The 20,214-nt window shown below is 38.8% G+C and overlaps 1 protein-coding gene across 1 annotated transcript; it reads right to left on the reverse strand.

Moving 5' to 3' along the window:
- Positions 1–3,311: 3,311 nt before the first annotated feature.
- Ntmt2 (N-terminal Xaa-Pro-Lys N-methyltransferase 2) lies at positions 3,312–20,005 on the reverse strand. Its single transcript, XM_034513536.2, has 4 exons — positions 19,599–20,005; positions 11,571–11,746; positions 5,847–6,096; positions 3,312–5,124 (listed from the first exon to the last, which is right to left on the reverse strand). The coding sequence occupies exons 1-4, from the start codon at positions 19,750–19,752 to the stop codon at positions 4,853–4,855; spliced, it is 852 nt and encodes a 283-aa protein (XP_034369427.1). The 5' UTR covers positions 19,753–20,005; the 3' UTR covers positions 3,312–4,852.
- Positions 20,006–20,214: the final 209 nt, after the last annotated feature.

Consider the following 20,214-nt stretch of genomic DNA (forward strand, 5'->3'; position numbering starts at 1 on the left):
GGAACACCTCTCTGTCGCTCTAATACAATGGTCACAGTGTTCCAATCAATGTTGGTTTACAAAGAGCAACAAAATCTATATGGATCACAAGTTAAAAGTTTTGCCAACCTGTAACTCAACTCCTTTTTTTGTTTCCACCTCTACCTAGTCACCTTTTCTCACCACAACAGCCAGGGGTCCCTTGGCAAACAGAAGTCACATCATGTTAATCCTTGTCTCAAAATAGCAACACCTCCTGTTCTCATTCAGAACAGATGTCCTTTCAGTGACCAGAACCTTATAGTACAACCCCAAGTGCATCCCTGGATCTTGTATCTTATGACATCCTCTCCCTTGTGCTCACCTTCTTTCTGCTTCTCAAGACCGAGGATGTTTGCACTGCCTGCTCCCTTCTCCCAGACATCTACAGAGCTTATTTATGTCCTTATACTTAAATCTCAAATGTCCTTCATTGAAGCCAATACTGACCAGTATTCGAAATTATAATTCTTCCTTACTATTCTCAACCTTCTTCTGTTCTACTCGGCTTTCTCAAAAAGTTATCACATGCTAGCATTGAAATGATATATGTCAATTTGTTCATTGCCTCTCAGTCTCATGGAGAATTTAAGTTCTACAGAGCCAATGAACTTATTCTACCCTGAGATTTTAGAATAGTGGCTGAACATAGTGGGCATTCAAAATGTGTTGAATGGGTCATTGTAGGCTAGTTAAAGTCCCAGAAACCCAGTGAGCTCATCTTTTCTCTGTATTAACTGTATACATGCTATTTGTTCAATGCTTTTTGTTCTAATGTTTTTTTGTTATTTATGCATCAGTCTTTCTCACCTCTAAACCATGGTTTCCTCAGACATTTTTACATGTTTCTTGGCAGGAATAAGTATAATGGTTTTTATGTAGCAAAAGATCAAACCATGCCAGCACAAAGGTGCTGAATACATAGATTTCTCTGACATCAAATTACTAGCTCTGCAAATTAGTTATTATTTCAAAAGTCATCAACCTCTACCCTAAGTATCTGTATATAAACACACACTAATTGAGATAATTTGAAACCATTTTTTCACATATTTGCTTAATTAGCCTGCAGTGACCTCTGTTCTGTGATGATTATAAGAGGTAGTTTTTTTGGCGTGGACACCAAAGCATCAAAGAGTCAGCTGGATATAAGGAAAGCAATAACACAACTGGTTTTAATTACTCGTGACAGGCAGCTGAATCTATCAGACACAGGGCTTCTCCTCGATACATCACTCAAAAAGGCCAGTTAGGGAAAAAAAAAAAAGATGGAGAAAGAAAACAAAGATGGAAGCAAACTGTGTCCATAATACAAAGCAGATCATCTCTTACACGGGTGAGTTTACTCATTTCCTTTTTTACGTTTATGATAGTCTGAAACCATTAACATAGCTGGCTTCTAAAACATGGTGAGCTTCTAGGCTGGTACTTACCAGAGGTTGCTCAGGTTCTTGAAAGGGGAAGCAAGTGACAGCTGCAGCCTTTTCATGAATCACCATATAAACTGAGGGGTCCTCCAAAGTTCATTCAGAATTGCAAACATGTTTGCCATCCATTTATTTATGGAGTGCAGACAAGCACCTTCTACTTCCATTCTATATTCAGTGCTGGATTAACTCCCTCTACAACTTCAGCTTCTTGGACATGTAGTTAGTGGGACACCAATGAGGATTTGGGGCTTACTTTGTTACACCCTACACACAATTTTAACACATCTCTTTCTTATCAGGTCACACTCACCAATGGAATCTTGGGTTTACCGCATCTTTAGGTTGAATCCTCTGAGACACAGACACTAAGAATGCTGTCCTAACTGGGCGGCATTTTTGTCTCAGGACCTACTCTTGCCATAGCCTCCCCTTTGCCTGATTTCTGAGCTAAGGCTTTCTTATTTCTGGTTCTTGTCATTTGCATTCCATTAGTACTTTGAGTAGCCTTGCATACCCTAGTGCCTTTAGAACTACAGAGCCCTTACTTGCCCCTGCTTCTTCTAATTCCTGTTTGCTACCTCCAGAAACCCACGCTGCCCTCATTTCCTACTTTCAACATCGCCTTGCATGCTTTCAACCAGAGCTTTGCATTGCTGCAGTGTACTAAGGTCTTTGGTCCACACTGAGGCTCTAGCCATGAAAATCCCCTCAAAGAGCTCAGAATCTCAAATAAAAAGCTAACCAAACAGATCAATGAATAAAACAATGAGACAATGTGCTAAACAAAGTAGAGCAAGGAACAGAGAAGGCCCAGCAACTGTGGGAGATATATAAAAAAGTTGTTGTTGGTGTTGGTGGTGGTGTTTTTCTGGATTTTTTTTTTTTTTTTTTTTTTAAGAAATCAACACTACATAAGCATTCTGGGACAAATGAAAAATAATGCCATCTATTCTATGCTAAAGAAGTGACATCTATAAATGCCCTAAGCCATACATTATGAGTTGACCAGGGGATTGCAAATAGGTACAGCTGTGGAGGGGTGGTAAAATAGATCAGAAAAAGAAGCCAATTCGAGATTATGAAGTTACTATCCCGCATTCTCAATACCTGGAAATCCATGCTGTGAGTATAAATGGGGTGTCACTGAAAGATTATGTGTGAAACTGTCAGATTATAGTTCAGAATAATTGGTATCAATGTGGAAAAAGTCCCTGCTCCATGAGTCCTTCCCTGTCAGTGCTCTCAAATAAAACTGGATTCTAGAATCAGTTTAATGACATATTAAATAGTTACAAATGATCTGATCCTGCATCCCAGAAACAAACTCAGATGGGAGCTGGGAAATCTCTACTGATGAATTTCTCCAGTTGATTTGGAGGCGGCTAGACAATGAAGCGGTATTTGGGAGCTAAAGTAAACAACCAACTAGACCGCTGGCTTCCAGATGTTCAAATAAACACAAGCAGCCTGTTTAGATTGCTTCCTTTGACTGAAGGATCTGACTGTGGTATCACTGAAGTGTCTTCTTTCCATTGGCTCTATGATTATACTGACAAGACCAGAAAAGAAATTCCTTGTTGGCACCCTCCAAAAATCTTCTATATATTTCTTTCAGCAACACATCCGAACTTCAACACAACCTATTAAGACTTCTTGATCTAGCTTGTGGTCCACTTGTACCTCTACTGCTTTTGGTTTTGATTTTTTGTTGTTAGTTTTCTCTTGTGTCTGTTACTGACAATACACAGATCTGCTGGTGACAACATTTACCTTCAACCTTTTTCTTGGGTAAATTAGGACACATAAAAAATTCAGGAATGTTTGCAGGATAATACAAATTGGAAGACTTTTTAGGTAGAATAGTTAACAATTTTATTCAGCAAGAGAAAGAGAGCTGGTTGGTTTAATATCAACCTCAAAGGCTCAACAGAGTTAATAATCATCTGTTGGTATCTATTGGGCAATTTTCTTTACACAATAAGCTCTGAAAACTTAGAACAAGGAAGATTGGTGAGTGTCAATCATAAAAAAGTAGAAGTTAAGGGATAAAGGAATTAAAGTTGCTGGTATAAAAGAAATCTCTTGAATCAGCCTCAAAAGAAGGTATTTTGAATTTGTTACAAAACATATGAAGGGTAAAATGGAAGTTTTGTCATACTTTCTGACAGATTATTATTATTATTATTATTATTATTATTAAATTTTATATAGTTTTTATTATTTCTATGTTATTATTAGTTTTGTCATACTCCTTATCAATTTTCTATTATTCTAGATCTGTGACATTAAAAATATGTTTTCTGTAGTGGTACCATAGCTATGCAGTAGATCTTCTTAGTTTAAATTGGTTCTTTGAATTTCAGGGTCAAGACATATCACTGTGCTTCAACATAAAAATGCTAAAGTGTTTTGAAGACAACATACTCATTTCAAACATTGTGCTAATAAAAACTGGATTTCATTTTCCTTTTGAGATATTTTAGATTATTTTATTTACACCAATGCCTTTTGTGAACACAGCTAAGTCAGTATTTAAGCATCATTTCACTTGCCAGTTTTTTTTGATGTTTCTCTCTCAAGGTACACCCATTTCATTCAAGGAATGAAGACCAGATGCAAAGAAGCAGGCACTGTTGAAAGCCAGTGGCTAAAATTAGATCATTGACAACATTTACTTATATGGTTGGGGTGAAACTTGAGTGTGTAACATTTTCTCTTGAAAGGAGACACTTCCACATCACGGTAATGCAAGCATTAGTTATCAAATTACATCCATATTACATCACTGGTAGTAAAACTGACCCAAAATAGAAAGGAAAACCATATACTTCTGCCAAAAGATGGGCTAAAGACAAAATTAATAGACTTATTTTCATGAAATTATTTGACTAGTACCTTCTTAGGTAGGTGAAGATGTTTGTTCAAGAGGCCCTGTAACAGTAAAGAGGAAGAAAGTGTAAGATAGCTGATAGAAGAACAGGAAAAGAGGTCTAGACTTTCTACCCTGTTCTATGATAAATGATAAACACAAATCATTGGTGACTAACACAGACTCTCAGTTGTGAGTATCATTTCTTTCTCGGGTCTCCATATACATACTTGTGCAGTGAAGGTGTTAACAAGGACCTTATTAAAGCACTGCTCGGTTGTCTTACTCCATCTCTCGGAAAATCCACAGCATCTGTGACTCTCTCGTTACAGGAAGCATACGTCTAAGTGTGCACACATCACAGTGTGTGCATTATGGTAACAACAGCTTGTACATACTACATTATCAATCATTCTAGACATGCATTGTATCCCTTCTTTCCATATCTGTCTGTATCACACAGGGCACCTGGGAGGGAGGTACACCCAGTTCTGAAGCACCATCTTCCAGTCTACTGGCTCACTTCCAGTGCTGATCAAGAGTGTCTGTCACTGTGCAGGGCAAACATCCACACCGGAACACACTGCTCTGGGAAGCCCTCTTGCTTCTCCTGGCCCAGAACCACCAGCCCACTCTTCCTAATAAGACTTCGAAGGATATCCATGTCCCGAGTCACACTGCTGTCAGACAGGTCGAAGATACAGCCCTCCCGTGCTACATTGTCCTTCAGTATGATAATACCGTTTTCTTTCAGGCCATCTCGACACCGGGAAAGAAATGCAAGAAGGTCCTTATCAGTCAGGTACCCTGCAAGTGGGGCCAGATCGGTAGAGAAACAGGAGGGAGGTGAGTTGGAAAGAAAACAAGGCTAAGAATCAAAACACTGTCTTCTGTATATTCACACAAATTGCTTAATAGCTTTAATTGTTTTAGTTGCAAGAGACTTTGAAAACTTAGATAAACATAAAAACACACACACAAGTTCTCTTTTAGGGGTTTTAATTCCTTGTATTTATATCGTAACACCTTGACTATATACCTAATAGGCACAAGACACAACTGCCCCTCCCAAGAGCCATTTCATGTCCTATACAACATAATCGAGTTTGTGGTGTGTGTGTGTGTGTGTGTGTGTGTGTGTGTGTGTGTGTGTGTGTAAGAGAGAGAGAGAGAGAGAGAGAGAGAGAGAACAATATAATTCATTGCTGTTTCATTTCCTAAGGATTTAAGTCTCAGAACATTTAGTTCTACCAATAAATAATGAGGATTAACCATTTATGGGTCCAGTTTTTCAGTACTTTCAAGTGTTTACATTTCTGCAAAGATGTGGGTTGTTCCCAAGCACTTGCTCTATCCCAAAGGGTAAGAATTGCCAGATTTGTACAGCAATGTTAAGAGAACTTTGGGGGCCTATAGTTGTTGGTAGTTCACAGGACAGCTAGAGCTAACAAAAAGTGTTGTAAGTCCCCAGAGTCACCTTTCCTAACAAGGAAAGGAGAAAGGCGGAAGCAATGCCATGCAACACTGACCTGAGACCCATTGAATCCAGATGACATCATATCTCCCTAAGTGGGGCGTGAACTCCTGCAGGCTGTAGCAGTGGTAACTTTCAACTTTGTCTTCATTAACTTGCAAGTAGCTCTGGGCTTCAAGGAGGAAGGATTCCATCATGTCCACCAGTTCAACACTGCTGAAAACAGGCAACAAGACGTGCTTGCTGACCCTTCCTATTCCAGAACCGCAGTCCAAGGCGCAGCCAGTTCCCGCTCTCCCTGGCCCCTGCAGAAAGATACCTTGTGGACCACTTCAAGGACAGAGACTCACCTTGAGTCTCAGACATTATAATTACTTTTTCAAAACAAGTTTATTTGGCTCAATTTTATACTATAAGATGTTTCATATGTGTGTGTGTGTGGGTGTGTGTGTGTGTGTATGTGTGTGTGTGTGTGTGTGTGTGAGATTCAATGTGTTTGTTGTACAAGTGTTTATAGATAAGTATTTATTACCACATCAATATATAGAACATTTCATTATTTTCCCCAAAGGCCAAATATTTATAGTTCTGCTTTGGCTTTTTTTGTTTTGTTTTGTTTTGTTTTTGCCAACTTTATCTCCTTAAAAAGAATCACAAACTATTTCCTTGGCTTCCAATACAAGGTGAGTTTCTCCAAGAAATGAGCCATGGAGAGGTCTATGAAGACATAGCTTTTATGAGCATGGCAGCTAAATGGATGTGTACACTCGGTTATTACGTTAGAAAAATGCAGAGGTGAGGTGGAGCCCATCAGTGAGTTTTGATGAGTTTCAAAATTGCTCTAAACATGCACTTAATGAGAACATTCAACTTTCTATTGGGATGATTGAAATTTAGTTTTTCTAAGCTGGGTTTGGAGGCACTCAGAATCATCTACTCCTTTTCTATGAGTGGTAAAGTTTGAGACCCCACTTGAGGAATAGCCATTGTCTCTCTGTGTGTCTCGCCAGGATTGTATCATAAATAAAGTTCTGGCAACACACAGCACATACATCTGGATAAAGGGTAGTTTCTTCAGTCTGTGTTTCCTTTAATGCTGAAGGATTTTTTTTTTTGTATTTTTGTACAAGAAACTATTTACTGGAAAAAAAAAAACCTCTTTTTCCAGTATTAAATTGGATTAAATTAACTAGGAAGGGGGATAGGAAGGTGGTGGATATGGAGGAGTTAGCTAATATAAACGTTCTCAAAATTGCTTCTATACAATTAAAGAAAAGCTTTGGATTTATGAAGAAAGACTCAGCTGGTCTAAATTAGTTCGTCATGATTGGGATGGCTGCTGAATAGGTTCGTGCTAGAAATTACAGTAATAGGATACTTGGAGTTAACAATCAAGATCTTATGGAGAAAGCCTACTCTTGATTTCTCAGGAACTAAGGATGAGAAATAGAGTTGGCTACGGATCAAAGGCAAGCATGAGCAGAAGGAAACAAAAAAAGAATTGCCTTCCAGTCCATCCAGAGGGCTTCCCTTACACTAGAAAGGCACAATGACAAGAGCAAAAGGGGGCAATTATAATGTCTTCTCAAATGGAACAAGGGGACGTAATAAGTGAGTATCTGTCATATGTTCTTTATATCCATAATAATTACAACAGTCAGGAAAACCTCTGTAAGTTGACGATGATGATGATTCCCATTTTGGAGATGAGAAAACTCCAGTTTCTAGAATTACATAGCTAACTGCAATAACTAGAATGTGTGGGGAACCATCTGAGCCAAACCCAGACTACAGTAGGAATATCACCGTCAACGCTATGATTCCTTTGTCAGGGGCCATTAATGTGATATAGTCAAAAGCACTCAAAGGTTTCATTCAGACTCAGCAGGAAAGGGATCTATGACTGATCTTGATTGGAGATTTCTGCCTTGAATCTAAGAAGCAAAGCAGTAGGACACTACCATATGCTTGCCATCTCCGCCTTCACTAGGGCTTCTCTCTTGTTCAAATATCGTAGCATAAATATGACTAACTGATTTAAAGTCTTGTGAAAGTCATAATCTTTTATATAAAATCATGAAAGGGGAAGATGGGGAGCGATTATCATAAAGGTATCAGCAATGACTTTAGTTAGATATTGGTGTGTTCAATAGGTGGTTCTTATTAAAACTGTTTCCTGGCATTGCTTGGTTCTGAGCAGCACTATTGGTCATGCCGGTCTCACTGGTGTAACAAGAAACTTAAGAAGTAGAATCACAGACTCAAAGAACCCTAATAACAAGAAGGGCCCAAGAAAGGCTGCTTGAATCTTTCTCCAAAGGAAAAGTAAAATAGGTATCAGAAGTGGTTAGAAGGAGAGAATTGGGTGGGAGAGGAGATGGAGAGAAGAACAGTGCCAAGAGATCAAGCATAGGAAGGGCAGGTGAGAGAGAATGAGAAGGGGTGGGGGCATCTCTAGGACATGCCAGAGACTTGGGACAGAGGGAGACCCCACGTTGGCTATGGGACTGGCTCTAGCTGAAACTACTAGTAGTGGGGGATATGGATCCTGAAGAGGCCACTTCCTGTAGCCAGGCAGGACTCCCAGTAGAGGAATAAGGAGGAATTTAGTCCCATTGTGTTTTATACAAATAAACTGAACTGAAATGTGCAAACTAGAACTTCCGGAACGGTGGTTCTCAACATTCCTTAATGCTGTGACTCTTTAATATGATTCCTCATGTTGTGCTGACCTCCAACCATGAAATTATTTTGTTACCACTTCATGACTGTAATTTTGCTACTGATATAAATCATCATCTAAATACCTGATATACAGGATATTTGATGTGTTACGCCCCTAAGGGATCGATACTAAGGTTGAGAATCAGTGAGCTGGATGAATTTTTTTCCCACCCTCTTCAATTCTGTCTCCTCAATTCAGGCAAGTGATGTTTGGTTACAGCTATCCTTGAAACTGTTACTAAGCAGACACAAATGCTCCTTTCACCTGGGTGCTACAAACTTCCAGCCTCTCCGACCACCACCAAGTTGCTCTGTTCTGCTTTGTCCAGGGTGGTTGGCACTTCCTCCCCTGACCTGGCACTGCTATTCTTTCTCTGTTGATCACAGGCAGCACCTCTGAGCAGAGATATTTAAAGACTGATCTCTGAATCTGCTCTCACCTCTGGGGCTCGATGACTGGAGAAGCTGTGACTGGATTGAAATCGGACACCCTGGACAAATGTGAATACAGCCTCGCACCATGTGTAATTTCAAAACAAGATGACTTTTATTTCTGCCTTCACTCATTGTTAATATGTTCATATCTATGAATTCATACAAGATAGTTTTAAAAGCATTCTTACTTGTGCTGGTTTTTGTTTTTAAGATGCCTGATTGTTTTATTTTGCATAAAAGTATCTTAAGAGCATTCAATGAATCTGACAACTAAAATGTATTGCTTCACGGTGCTGTATAAAAGCTATGCTGTGCAAACCAAATCTCGTTGTTCTCAGCATCCAAATCTCTGGCAAATATCTAAGAAACAAATGCCCAATTCTTCTTATGTAGAACAACTTTATCCTATTGTTTATCAGGTATGCAGCCTTCATCCTGGTGCCATTTGTGGATTGTCTAAAGCAAATACATTTGCAACTAGATGAAACAGCTTTTCCCATTGTCCCTTGTCACTTAGTGTTGAAAGGAAAGCAAAGCTTTAAATTAAACAGTCTGCCTTTTCCCAGTTGACACACAAATAAATCATGTCAGATACTCATATCCCCTAACTCCCTGTTTCTTGACCTAGATACTAATTTAGCAGATCATTAAGGTCAAAGTACTAAAATAGCATTCCTTTAAGCAGACTATTTGTTCTTAGTTCAAGGTCACAGCTTTACAATGAGCCTTGTCTACTAAGAAGGGCTCTTGTATTTGTTTGAAAGAAGCAGCCTGCCTCTTTTCCAACATAAATATGCAAGCATACAATGTTTCCTTTCCCAGGTCCAGAGGCGTGCCTCTGGGCTCTGTCTGACCAGAATACCTGTGGTCAGCTTGGCATTTCTCGTGGAGTGACAAGACAGCTGGATTACTAGCTAGGCTTCTGAAGTGCCTTGGGATCAAAGTCTGCCTTGCCATGAGGCAAGCAGAAGGGACTGCTTAGGGCAGAATAGAGGAGGGTTGGGGTCTATAGTCTGTGTGCAAAAACCAGGGATTTTTCTCCTGCTTCATGAAACAAATGGGGGATGGGAATACATTGTGGTTGAGAGCAAGGAATTTGATGTAAAACCAACCTAGCTGCACTGATACTCAGTGTGTGCAATCTTAAGGATTTCTTTCATCCGTTTAATCCCCAGTTTCCACAGCTATAAAAGAGGAACTGACACCAGTCTTTACCTTTAAGAATTATAAAGAGTAAATAGATAGTGTTCCTGAAAGGCTTAGCAAACTCACCTACCTAGAATAACCATGCCATGAAATCAGCCATTGGTGCAAGTTCAAAACTATTGCAGATTTCTCTGACATGTAAACATCCACGATACCATAAACTCTCTGCTTTTCAGATCTTTGTGGCTGTAACTTACAGCAGGTAGACAATGGGTCTGGTAGACATCTCATCCTGACCATGAGACCACCAGACTCAGACTCAGATATGGGGTGTAGCAGGGAGGCTTAGAACGAGTAGACCCTCGCTTCAACAAGATGGAGGGTCCTCATGCCATCCTTCTGAGAAAGTTGACAGCATGACTCTGAAGCTAAATATTGATAGTACTTCCTTCATCAAAATAAAACACTACCCACATTTTAGTCAAAGGACATTGCATTTAATTGCAACAAATTTTGCTTGCAATTAGGAGTTTCCTCTTCAGTAAGACCACCAGCAGCTTTATTGTGGTTGGATTAAGACAACTTGAAAACTAAATAAATTTGTATGGTGTGTGATGAATACACAATAAGACATCATGGTATTATTAGTAATAGACACATTAGATTTATTTTATGCTCATCTTAGTTGTTAGAAGTGCCTAACAACTCTAGTCTTCTTTGCCCTTCATTTTTCTCCACTAAACAGATTCTGTTGTTACTCTCTAGTCGTGGATAAGAAAACTAAAGATATATATATATATATATATATATATATATATATATATATATATATATATATATCTCCATCCAGGGGTGTTTATAATTAGGTAGAAGAACCATGATGCTTTATAAAGCTTAGAATTTTGGCTCCTACATTTTACCATCTTGTCTCTATACGACCTGGAGATTTCCTCCTCAAAAGGGAAGAGGTCCAGTCAAATCCAGAATAATAAAATAATCATGGTTTTTCAGGTAACAAGATTAACTGTCTACAAAAATTATAAAGGTGTTCTATCATCCTTGGTTTTTAAACTGAACATAAGCATGTATGCTTTTCCTAGTATATTCAATTTGTATTTTAGAAACTTTATACATCAACATGAAATTCCATGAGGCATGCATGAAGTCTCAACAGTCTGGTGACAGCTATTTGCCTCTGAGATGCTGAAGGAGATGCCTCTGTAATCTTCTTTCAGTAATGTCTGAACTTCTAGCTCACCTTCCCCCAACCAAGCAAGATTAGCTGCTACTACAGTGGTGCAGAGTCAAGTGAGATAAGCCCAGGGTTTGCTGAGCTCCGTTTCTCTGAACATCTTAAAACAGGCTTTCTGGCTGACCACTGCGCTGGGTCACATGGCTTTAACAGCACGGGAACATGTGAGCTCAGACTTTACAAGTCTTGGTTCTCTCCTCCAGCATCAGTCAGAAAACTCACCCCAACAAATTTCCTAAGAAATTCACGAGAGGCCAGGATATCTGGGTTGGATAGTTCAATAAAATTTCCCATCATGCCTTCTTCTGTGGCTGGTACTTCTTGGTAGAAAAGTTTGGCTCTGGCATAGAACTGCATCTCACCATCAATGACTTGGCTTGTTAAAGCATACAATTTTACTGCAAAGAAAATATTAGGAAAGGTTATTAAAATTTGTAGGGTGTAACAAGCTCATTTTTAACAATCTAATGAATTTCTTAAAACTCCATAAATTTATGTTGTAGAAGAAATGGTACTGATTTGATTTGATTTGGTTTGGTTTGACTTGATTTGGTTTGATTTGATTTGACTTTTAGACAAGGTCTCCTGATGCAGGTCTAGCTGCCCTAAAACTTGCTATGACCAGGCTTGGTTCAAACTCACATAGATCTGCCTGCCTCTGCCTCCCAAGTGTTGGGATTAAAGACCTGCACTGCCATCCCCAATGTGAACAATGGTGTTAAATCAGAAATATCTGCATTTGAGTTCTAACCTAAAGATTGGCATGCTACATAACATTAAGAAAACTATTTACACCCTGATCTTTGAAAACCTTATCTATAAATCACCTTGACTTCAATTTTTATAATTGAATAGTTAGTTCAATAAGGGTGACATGCCATTTTATCAAAATAGTGGAAAAAATAACTTCACCACATGGTGCTACGTGTTGTCTCTTAGCTCTGAGTGCTTTATGGGAACATTCTCACTCATTCTTGCTGCTCAGCCCTATATTTCACTTCTTTAAAAGCAACGTACACAAGTATGTCTCTATTCAAATATAGTACTCATGTATGATATTCTCAAAACATTCTTAAAGTCAACATTTTAACAACACCCTACTCCAGAAGGCCCCCAAACAAACCATTTAGAAAGTTTAGAATTTCTAAAGTTCTACAGCTCTAGGAAGAAAACTATTAAATAAACAACAGAAAGAAAATTCGAGAGCCGAAAGAAATCATAAGCTCTAACCAGTGCTAGGAAGGATGGACATTCTTTAAAAGCAAATTTACAGACACATTTAAAAATATGAAAACAGAAATAATAAGAAAAGGACTGTAATGTCATTTGAAAAAAAATACTGACCTTTAAATTGAGTAGTCATATTTAGAAAATAAGATACAGGACTCAAAATTATTTGAATTTTTAATAAATAATAATGTATTAATATAAGTATGCAGGAGTATTGCCTCTACCAGACACACACCTATAAATAAAACTTCCTGTTGGTTATGTCATAGTCTGTGTAACTGGAATCTTTTACAAAAGAGCTAAAACTAAGCAAATCTCATCAGAAACACTTGAAGGCACTTTAGTGGCATTTGTATTCTGAGGAACATTTCTTTTGAAGCAAAATTTAACATTCAGTTAACTGTGAGAGTATTTACTTCCTACGAATTCATTTTTCAGAAGTTTCTTGAAGCTGTATTTCAACCCAGCAAATGATAAAATCAAGAGATGTATACAGAAAGATGATGTCATTAACACAGGAATCCACTGAAAGGAAATCCACAAACGACAACTGCTTATCAGATCATGCATAAAACTGTTCATGCTGCAAGAGAAATTATAGGCTGGAGTTCAGCCAATAGACAATGTAAGCCAAGAATCTAGGACACATTGGTAAAATTCCAAAAAAGACATGTTTTAGCTCATAGTCACCAGAAATAAAATATGGTTGAAAGCTCTAGGAAAAATATACAATGGCTCAAACATGCTATTATTATGAGATGAAGCAAACCAAAATGTGGCATAATTGTAAGTAGAGGGAGTCATTCCTAGCCTTGCCTAGGAACATTGACTTTTCTTAGATGACTGCAAAGATGGTGCCGGTAGAGCAGGGCCTTCCTTGATTCTAAAGTCAACAATTATATACTCCCACGTTTTCATTATAAAAGTTTAAAAATGCAATAGATAGCATATGAGCAGGACTCTGCTCTCATTATGGAGTTACAGTCAGATTTTCCAACTTGCACTGGAACTAATGTTTGAGTCACCACTGATTGACCATGGATTTTCTGAAATAGTTATAAGGAGTAAGTTTCTAAATTCTAGATTTATTTTCTGATAATGTTATTATCTATGGTCTCCTCAATGTTTATTAACTATTATGCATGTATGTTCATTTTAAAATACAAATCTTTTAAAGCATTGTATATAAAGAATCCTTTTTTCAATTTATGTACAACTGACCACTGAATGAGACAATAGAAAATTGAAAGTACACAGGCTCCAAAACAATAGCAACTGCTGACCTACCTCTTCCCTTGCTTCCCTAGGTAAAGTCTTATATAAAATGCTTATAAACTCAACAGAGATGTAAAATTCAGGCATAACCACTACAACATTATGAGCATGCCAAATTCTTCTGGAGTTCTCAAAACATCAAGCTAGAATATTACAATTCAGAAGGTCTTCTCAGGATTGAATACTGTTGTAGAATTATGGATGAGCCATGACCCAATGTCTGTCTGTCTGCTCCCTGCCTCTCTTTCTCTCTCTCTCTCTCTCTCTCTCTCTCTCTCTCTCTCTCTCTCTCTCTCTCTCTCTGTCTTTCTCCCCTCTCTCATTGTTAAGGAGACATTGTGCTACAGTACACATATATGGAGATCAAAGGACAGCCTACAAGAGTCAGCTCTCTCATCCCAAAACGTGGGTCCCAGGCATCAAACTCAGGTCATCATTGAGTTTGGCAACTATGACCCTTACTCACCTACCTAACCATCTCGATGACCGCCCTCAATGTTTTTGATCCATGTAAAGCAGCAAAGTCACCACAGTCATCCATAAATGCTTAAGTCACCAAGTTGGTAGGGTATATCAAGTGCCTTAATCTAGAAGTGGACATGGTTCATTTCATCAGCAACATTTTTGTTTCGAGTCAACACAGAGCTCAGCAGGTTTCAGCTTTTCCAGGTGGGCTTTTATGGTTAGAGGCTTGAGTTCTCATTTTCACCTGACAGATGCTTTTCTCCAAGAAAGATATATGAGGTGCTATGGCCAATCCCAGGTTCTACCCCTAAAGACTCCTGAGGAGTTCATGTTGGTCTCTCGTGCCTTTTTACTTTGGAAATTCATGTAGTGGTATTTTGTCACAAAATTGCAATGTCTGTGTAAATGTTGAGATAGTTTGCAATAGAGACTAGGTAAAAAAAAATGGCACCTATTTCTTTACCCATATTAGCTGTAATTAGCAAATCTATACATAGGCAAGAAATATATCTCATTGACAATGTAAGATAAATGTTACATATACCTTCTATAGAAGAAGAAGGTAAGGTTAGATCCCAGTTCTATGTGAATTCAGTACCCGTTGCTTCCTCATCTTACATTTTGACCTAAAACTGCACCAGGTGAGTTTTTTTAAAAAAAGATATTTTTCCTTCATTTCTTTAACAAGAAAAAATGCCCTTTTAGCATCAAGGATTTTAAATATACTATTTTATTAATTCTTTGAGAATTTCATAGACTGTATTTTGATGATTTTTTAATTATGCAATGAATCGTGTATTAATGCCAGTCATGTGGCTAAAATCAATTATACTCAAGAGCTGTATGCTGAATTCATTGTAGAAATTCAAAGTGTTTTAATGGAAATATTCTTAGTAACTCTCTCTTTTAACCATGTCATGTGAATAAGCAGCCACTGTCCTTAACTCCTCCTCAAAGTTATTCTTCTAGAAGGGATTCCTGACAGAAAGGAAATGATACCCATTGGGTCTTCTTGTGTGCCTGGAATTATCCTAGGTAGTTTCATATTGTTTCTTTTAATCCTGTAAGATTGACTCTTAATATTTTAGAAGACTAGAATGAATGATCGCTTCTCATGAGTACTGAACAGATGGGACTTAATAGAACAGTTTCACTTAGCAAAAGACATATTGCAGCAAGTCGAGACAAGATCACTTGAACAAAGTTTTTGTGTTAAACAAAGCTTTGGTCCTTCTGCAAAATCACCCAGAACCATTTCTAAATAACGATGTGCAGGAGGTACAGACTCTAAATAAAACAACTGACACTCACTCATTTTTATGTATGAAAAAATGTAGTTGTATTAATTTATATGAACATCTCCAACTGGGCTACCTACAAGTCCCTTGAAGAACTTATAAACAAACTAAAGGCTTATGATAACATCTTTTCTTATACCAGTTCCTGTTTTTTTCTAAACAGTCATCTTTAGAAAACTCTTTAACCCAAATCTCCAAATGAACTGCAAACTGATGTCACTGAGTTATATGAACTTACTCAGTGGGGCACCATCTGGATCCCTACAGAAAGTCAGTTTTCTTCATGGGCAATGCTTTCTATTGCTGTCAAACTGAAAAACACATGTGAAAAAATTTCACCTCACTGACCACTTTAGTCCATTCACATGGGTGGGTAGGATATGTAACAGCTCAAAAGAAGCCAGGGATACTTATGCCTGGACTTTAATCCTGCCCTGCCACATAACACTCCAACATAACTGGCAAAACATCTACCTCCTGTGCCTAATCCCACAAATACAAGTTATGGAAACTAAGAATACACCCAATAGGATGCTGTAGCAATGAACTGAGGTTTTTAAAAATGTAAAACACTGAGGGCAGAAAGCCTGTTCGCCCTTTTCCTGAAGTCTCTTGAGGTAAACAGCATTGCTTCATCTTCCACTGAACACTGAACAGTTCTTTATGTCCATACATTGCCGAAGCTAGTCAAGGATGCTGGAAGGAAGGTTTCCATGACAGATCTTCTGACATAGTAAGCTGGAATAAGACGGGCTGCCTTACACAGAGGGCTGGAGGGTCGGGAAAAGGAAAGAAAGAATCAAAGACTGGCTAACCACAGTTCTTTCCATAATTACTCCTAGACAACTAGCCCTCTGTGCAGACCCTACAGGAAGGGTTTTCTCATTTAAAAAAAAAAAGGTTCTATTTTCATTTTTATGAAGTCTTAAAGTCATTAAGGACAAGGGAAGCCAAACACTAAAAACACTGCTGTGGGCCCAGGAGGCAGCATCTCGGTTGCCTGTTTTACTTCCAACCTAAAAGGTATAATATCCGCTACAGCCTGAAAACTTGCACATATTAAGTTTATCGTCTTTGGTAATTCCTGCTCAAAAAAAAAAAAAAAAAAAAAAAATGTTAAGTGGTGATGTTAAAGAGGCCTGGCACAAGGAAGCAAAAAAATCTCACACCCACTGAAAGCTGATGGCTTTTGCGTGTATACTGCATGTGATTCTTCTAGTTCTCCTATTACCGTTTTTGAAGGAAGTAATGTTCACAGGCATTTAACTTGCAAAAGGATAACTTCTCTAGTTTGACTAATCCAAGAACATAACACTTAATCAGTTGTAATTCTGTAACTACCTCTTGCCCTGAATATGACTGGCTTGATCAGAAAGAAGCGTCTGATGTAACCATCTCTAAACACCAACGGGTTTTCTTCATAACAGAATAACAGAAGTACTGAATGATTATATATGTGTGTGTGTGTGTGTGTGTGTGTGTGTGTGTGTGTGTGTACATCATGCATAGTCTTATATTTCTGGGCAATAGATTATAAACAAATGTGATGTGTGTCATTTTGGGCTAATATATTTAAAGCTACCAGACAGCCTACAACTCTATCCACATCTGTTTTCCTTTGCTTTGGTGAATAGTGTTATCGGGCTGATGGAGATTGTGTCGTCCTGGAGCCCTATTGCTATAAGGCATGTCAGAAATGATATTAAGAACAAATACATGGGTACAACCAATGATATCTCAGAGTTCATTTGTTACTGCAGCAGAGCCTAACTCACACCAGCTAATACCTACCTCAATTATTGTTGTCACAGAAGTATTGTGGAGACAACTACCTTACTGATTCTCAGAGAAAACCAGTGCCCAGGCTGAATTATCAGACTAGAAATAATAAGGAGTGTTCACTTATGGAGAGGTAAGTAAGTAATGATACATCTGACTTTGGCCTGGAGTAAACTGATTTTATTCTGGTTGCACTCATTAAAGGAAACCTCCTAGCCTTTCAGAGGCCACTGGTGAGGCAAGAACAGAGTTTGAAAAAGGCACCCAAACTCTAAACCTAAGCAAAAATGCTACACATTTCCCTTCATTTCACTTTGGGCTTCCATGAACTATTATGTCTAAAATATCAGTTTTTGCAAATTATTAATCAACCATTCATACAATCGTGAAGGAGAAAAATACATAAAAATAAAAACACTGTAAAAATCAAGATGATTACATTAGATTAAGAAAAGATAGCCAGGCAGTGGTGGTGGTACATGTCTTTCATCCCAGCACTGGGGAGTCAGAGGCAGGCAGATCTCTGTGAGTTCAAAACCAGGCTGGTCTACAGACAGAGTTCTAGGGCAAGCAGGGCTGCATAGAGAAACTCTGTCCCGAAAGAAACAAAACAAAAACAAAAAAAAAAAAAATTAAGACCAAGTGTAACTGGTAGACTGCTTATTTCAAACTAATTCTCATCTAATTTTGAGCAGAGATTGTTTTATACTTAACTGATTGACGGCTGCATTGAGAAACCGGTCCCTTTTCTGTCTGGTAACCATTTTAAAGTCTGTCTGTCATTTTGCCACTAGTGAATCTCTTCTCCGCTATTATAATTCATAGCTTTCTCCAGTCTAAATCACACAGTGTTGCTGAAGACTCTTCCTGAACTGTGCCTCGAAGATTGTTCCCCAGAGTCAGTGATTTGCCCATGTCTGGAGGTTCCAGGGCATTATAACTTTCCAAATGATCAGTCCAGTTTTTCTCGTAAGAAGACAGAGATACATTTATCATAATGGAAGAAGCCTTCAACTTGCTTTGGTGTTACTCTCTCTAAATAGATAATACAGCTTGGAATTTTCTTTCTTTCACTTAGAAAATAAAATTGTAGGGAGGATGTAGGGAAATGAGGGGAAGAAGAGTGATATTTGCCCATAGTGTAGGTGGACATATTTTCATATGAAAGCTATAAATACAAGATGATCGTACCTATAGGACTAGAATTTTAAAACTCAGAAGTAATTTTATAAACTAAGACTTAGATGGCTGCTAACATCCAGATTCTTAGATGTAACACTAAGAACTATGTAGTTCTTTCCGCAGCAGGAAACTGGGGCCAAAGCAAGTGTACTATGGGGCTTTCAGCCAACCTTAAGCAAACAGACCAAGGCTGAGAAACAGCATTCTTGTTTTCACTGGGAGAAAATAGAAATCAAAGAGGCAGGAAGGGGGCACTTCACAGTTTAATGCTCAGTTGTTTCCTCTTCAGTGCTTGTTAGAGGGTCCTGAAGTTTGCTACCTTCACAGAGGTTGAAAAAGGATGCTATAGGCATACCTGATAAGCTCTCTTGTCCCATTTTCCTGAAACTAGGGAAAAAACAAAAATGAAGACAGACTACTACCCCCTGATACCAAAAATGCAAACTAATATTAGCTTTCTTGGTTCTCTGATGATGCTTGTGATATAGCCCAGAACAGACCATACTCACACATACACACACACACACACACACACACACATGCACACACCTTCACTACCTTCACTGCACACATACTACTTACACATGCATGCATGCATGCCCCAAGCATGTTTTGATCCCTCATCATGTAATCTTTGTTTTCAATTTTCGCATAACACAACATGAATAGTCTCAACTCTGAGTAGCCTAACTTTCCAACTTGTGCAAGAAGAAAACACAACATTGACAACTCAAGAACTGAGTTTCTCTAAGCCTCGTAGTCCCTCAGCTTACACCTAGGGCAGTAAGTCACTATGCCTAGGGGCCCATGAAAACCCTGAAAGACTTCAGCCTTGCCAGGCAGCACTCCATGTTCTCCTCTCCATAAAAGAATGTCATTGAAGCATCTCACACACTGACATCGGTCAGTTCTCCTTAGCTGAAAAGCCCCCCTGTCTTACGTCTCTCCAAGCCATCAAATGACTTCATACAACCCATCCAGTCCCTTCTTGTCCCTCATCCAGCAGCTCTCGCTCACTTACCCAGGGGAATTTTTTCCAGCAGGTAGAGGTAGCTCTGAAAGAAGTCATTGCGAATGGCTTTGTGGAGGATAAAGGACATGCTATGACGACAGAGTTCATCGTCAGTCTTCTGCCAGCGAGATCTAAAGGCAAAATGGGCTCCCAGGTGGGCCATGGTGACGGGGGACAGTGATTATGCCTGCAGAGAAGGAAAGCTTGTCTGGCTGCTCCTTTGAATTAGTCTTCTCTTCCTCAAAGAACTTGAGCCTGTCATTTTAAACCAGTCCCAGGTCCCATCTATATCAGGACAGGCAGTCATGAGTTGTAGGGGGAGGGGGTAGCCGACATGGGGAGGTCAGGCTCTTGGCACGTCCACCCACTGTCTGATTGCTTGAGCGACACCACTCCAAGCCAGCAGGTGCTAAAAGTAAAGATGGAAACAGGCTGAGTGAGATCCTGCTTCATCCAGGGAAAAGCACGCTTCCCTCCCTTATGGGCTGCTTCAAACAGGCTCAGGCACTGCCTGCTAACACCCTGAATACTTGCTTTAATTTGATTCTGAAATTGGACCAGCCTAATTTCCATTTCAAAGAGTTGTGAATATTTTGCAGGAGGTCCTGTTCCCTGATTTCCATTG

This window comes from Arvicanthis niloticus, chromosome 10 (genome assembly GCF_011762505.2).
Source record: "Arvicanthis niloticus isolate mArvNil1 chromosome 10, mArvNil1.pat.X, whole genome shotgun sequence".
Taxonomy (NCBI): domain Eukaryota; kingdom Metazoa; phylum Chordata; class Mammalia; order Rodentia; family Muridae; genus Arvicanthis; species Arvicanthis niloticus.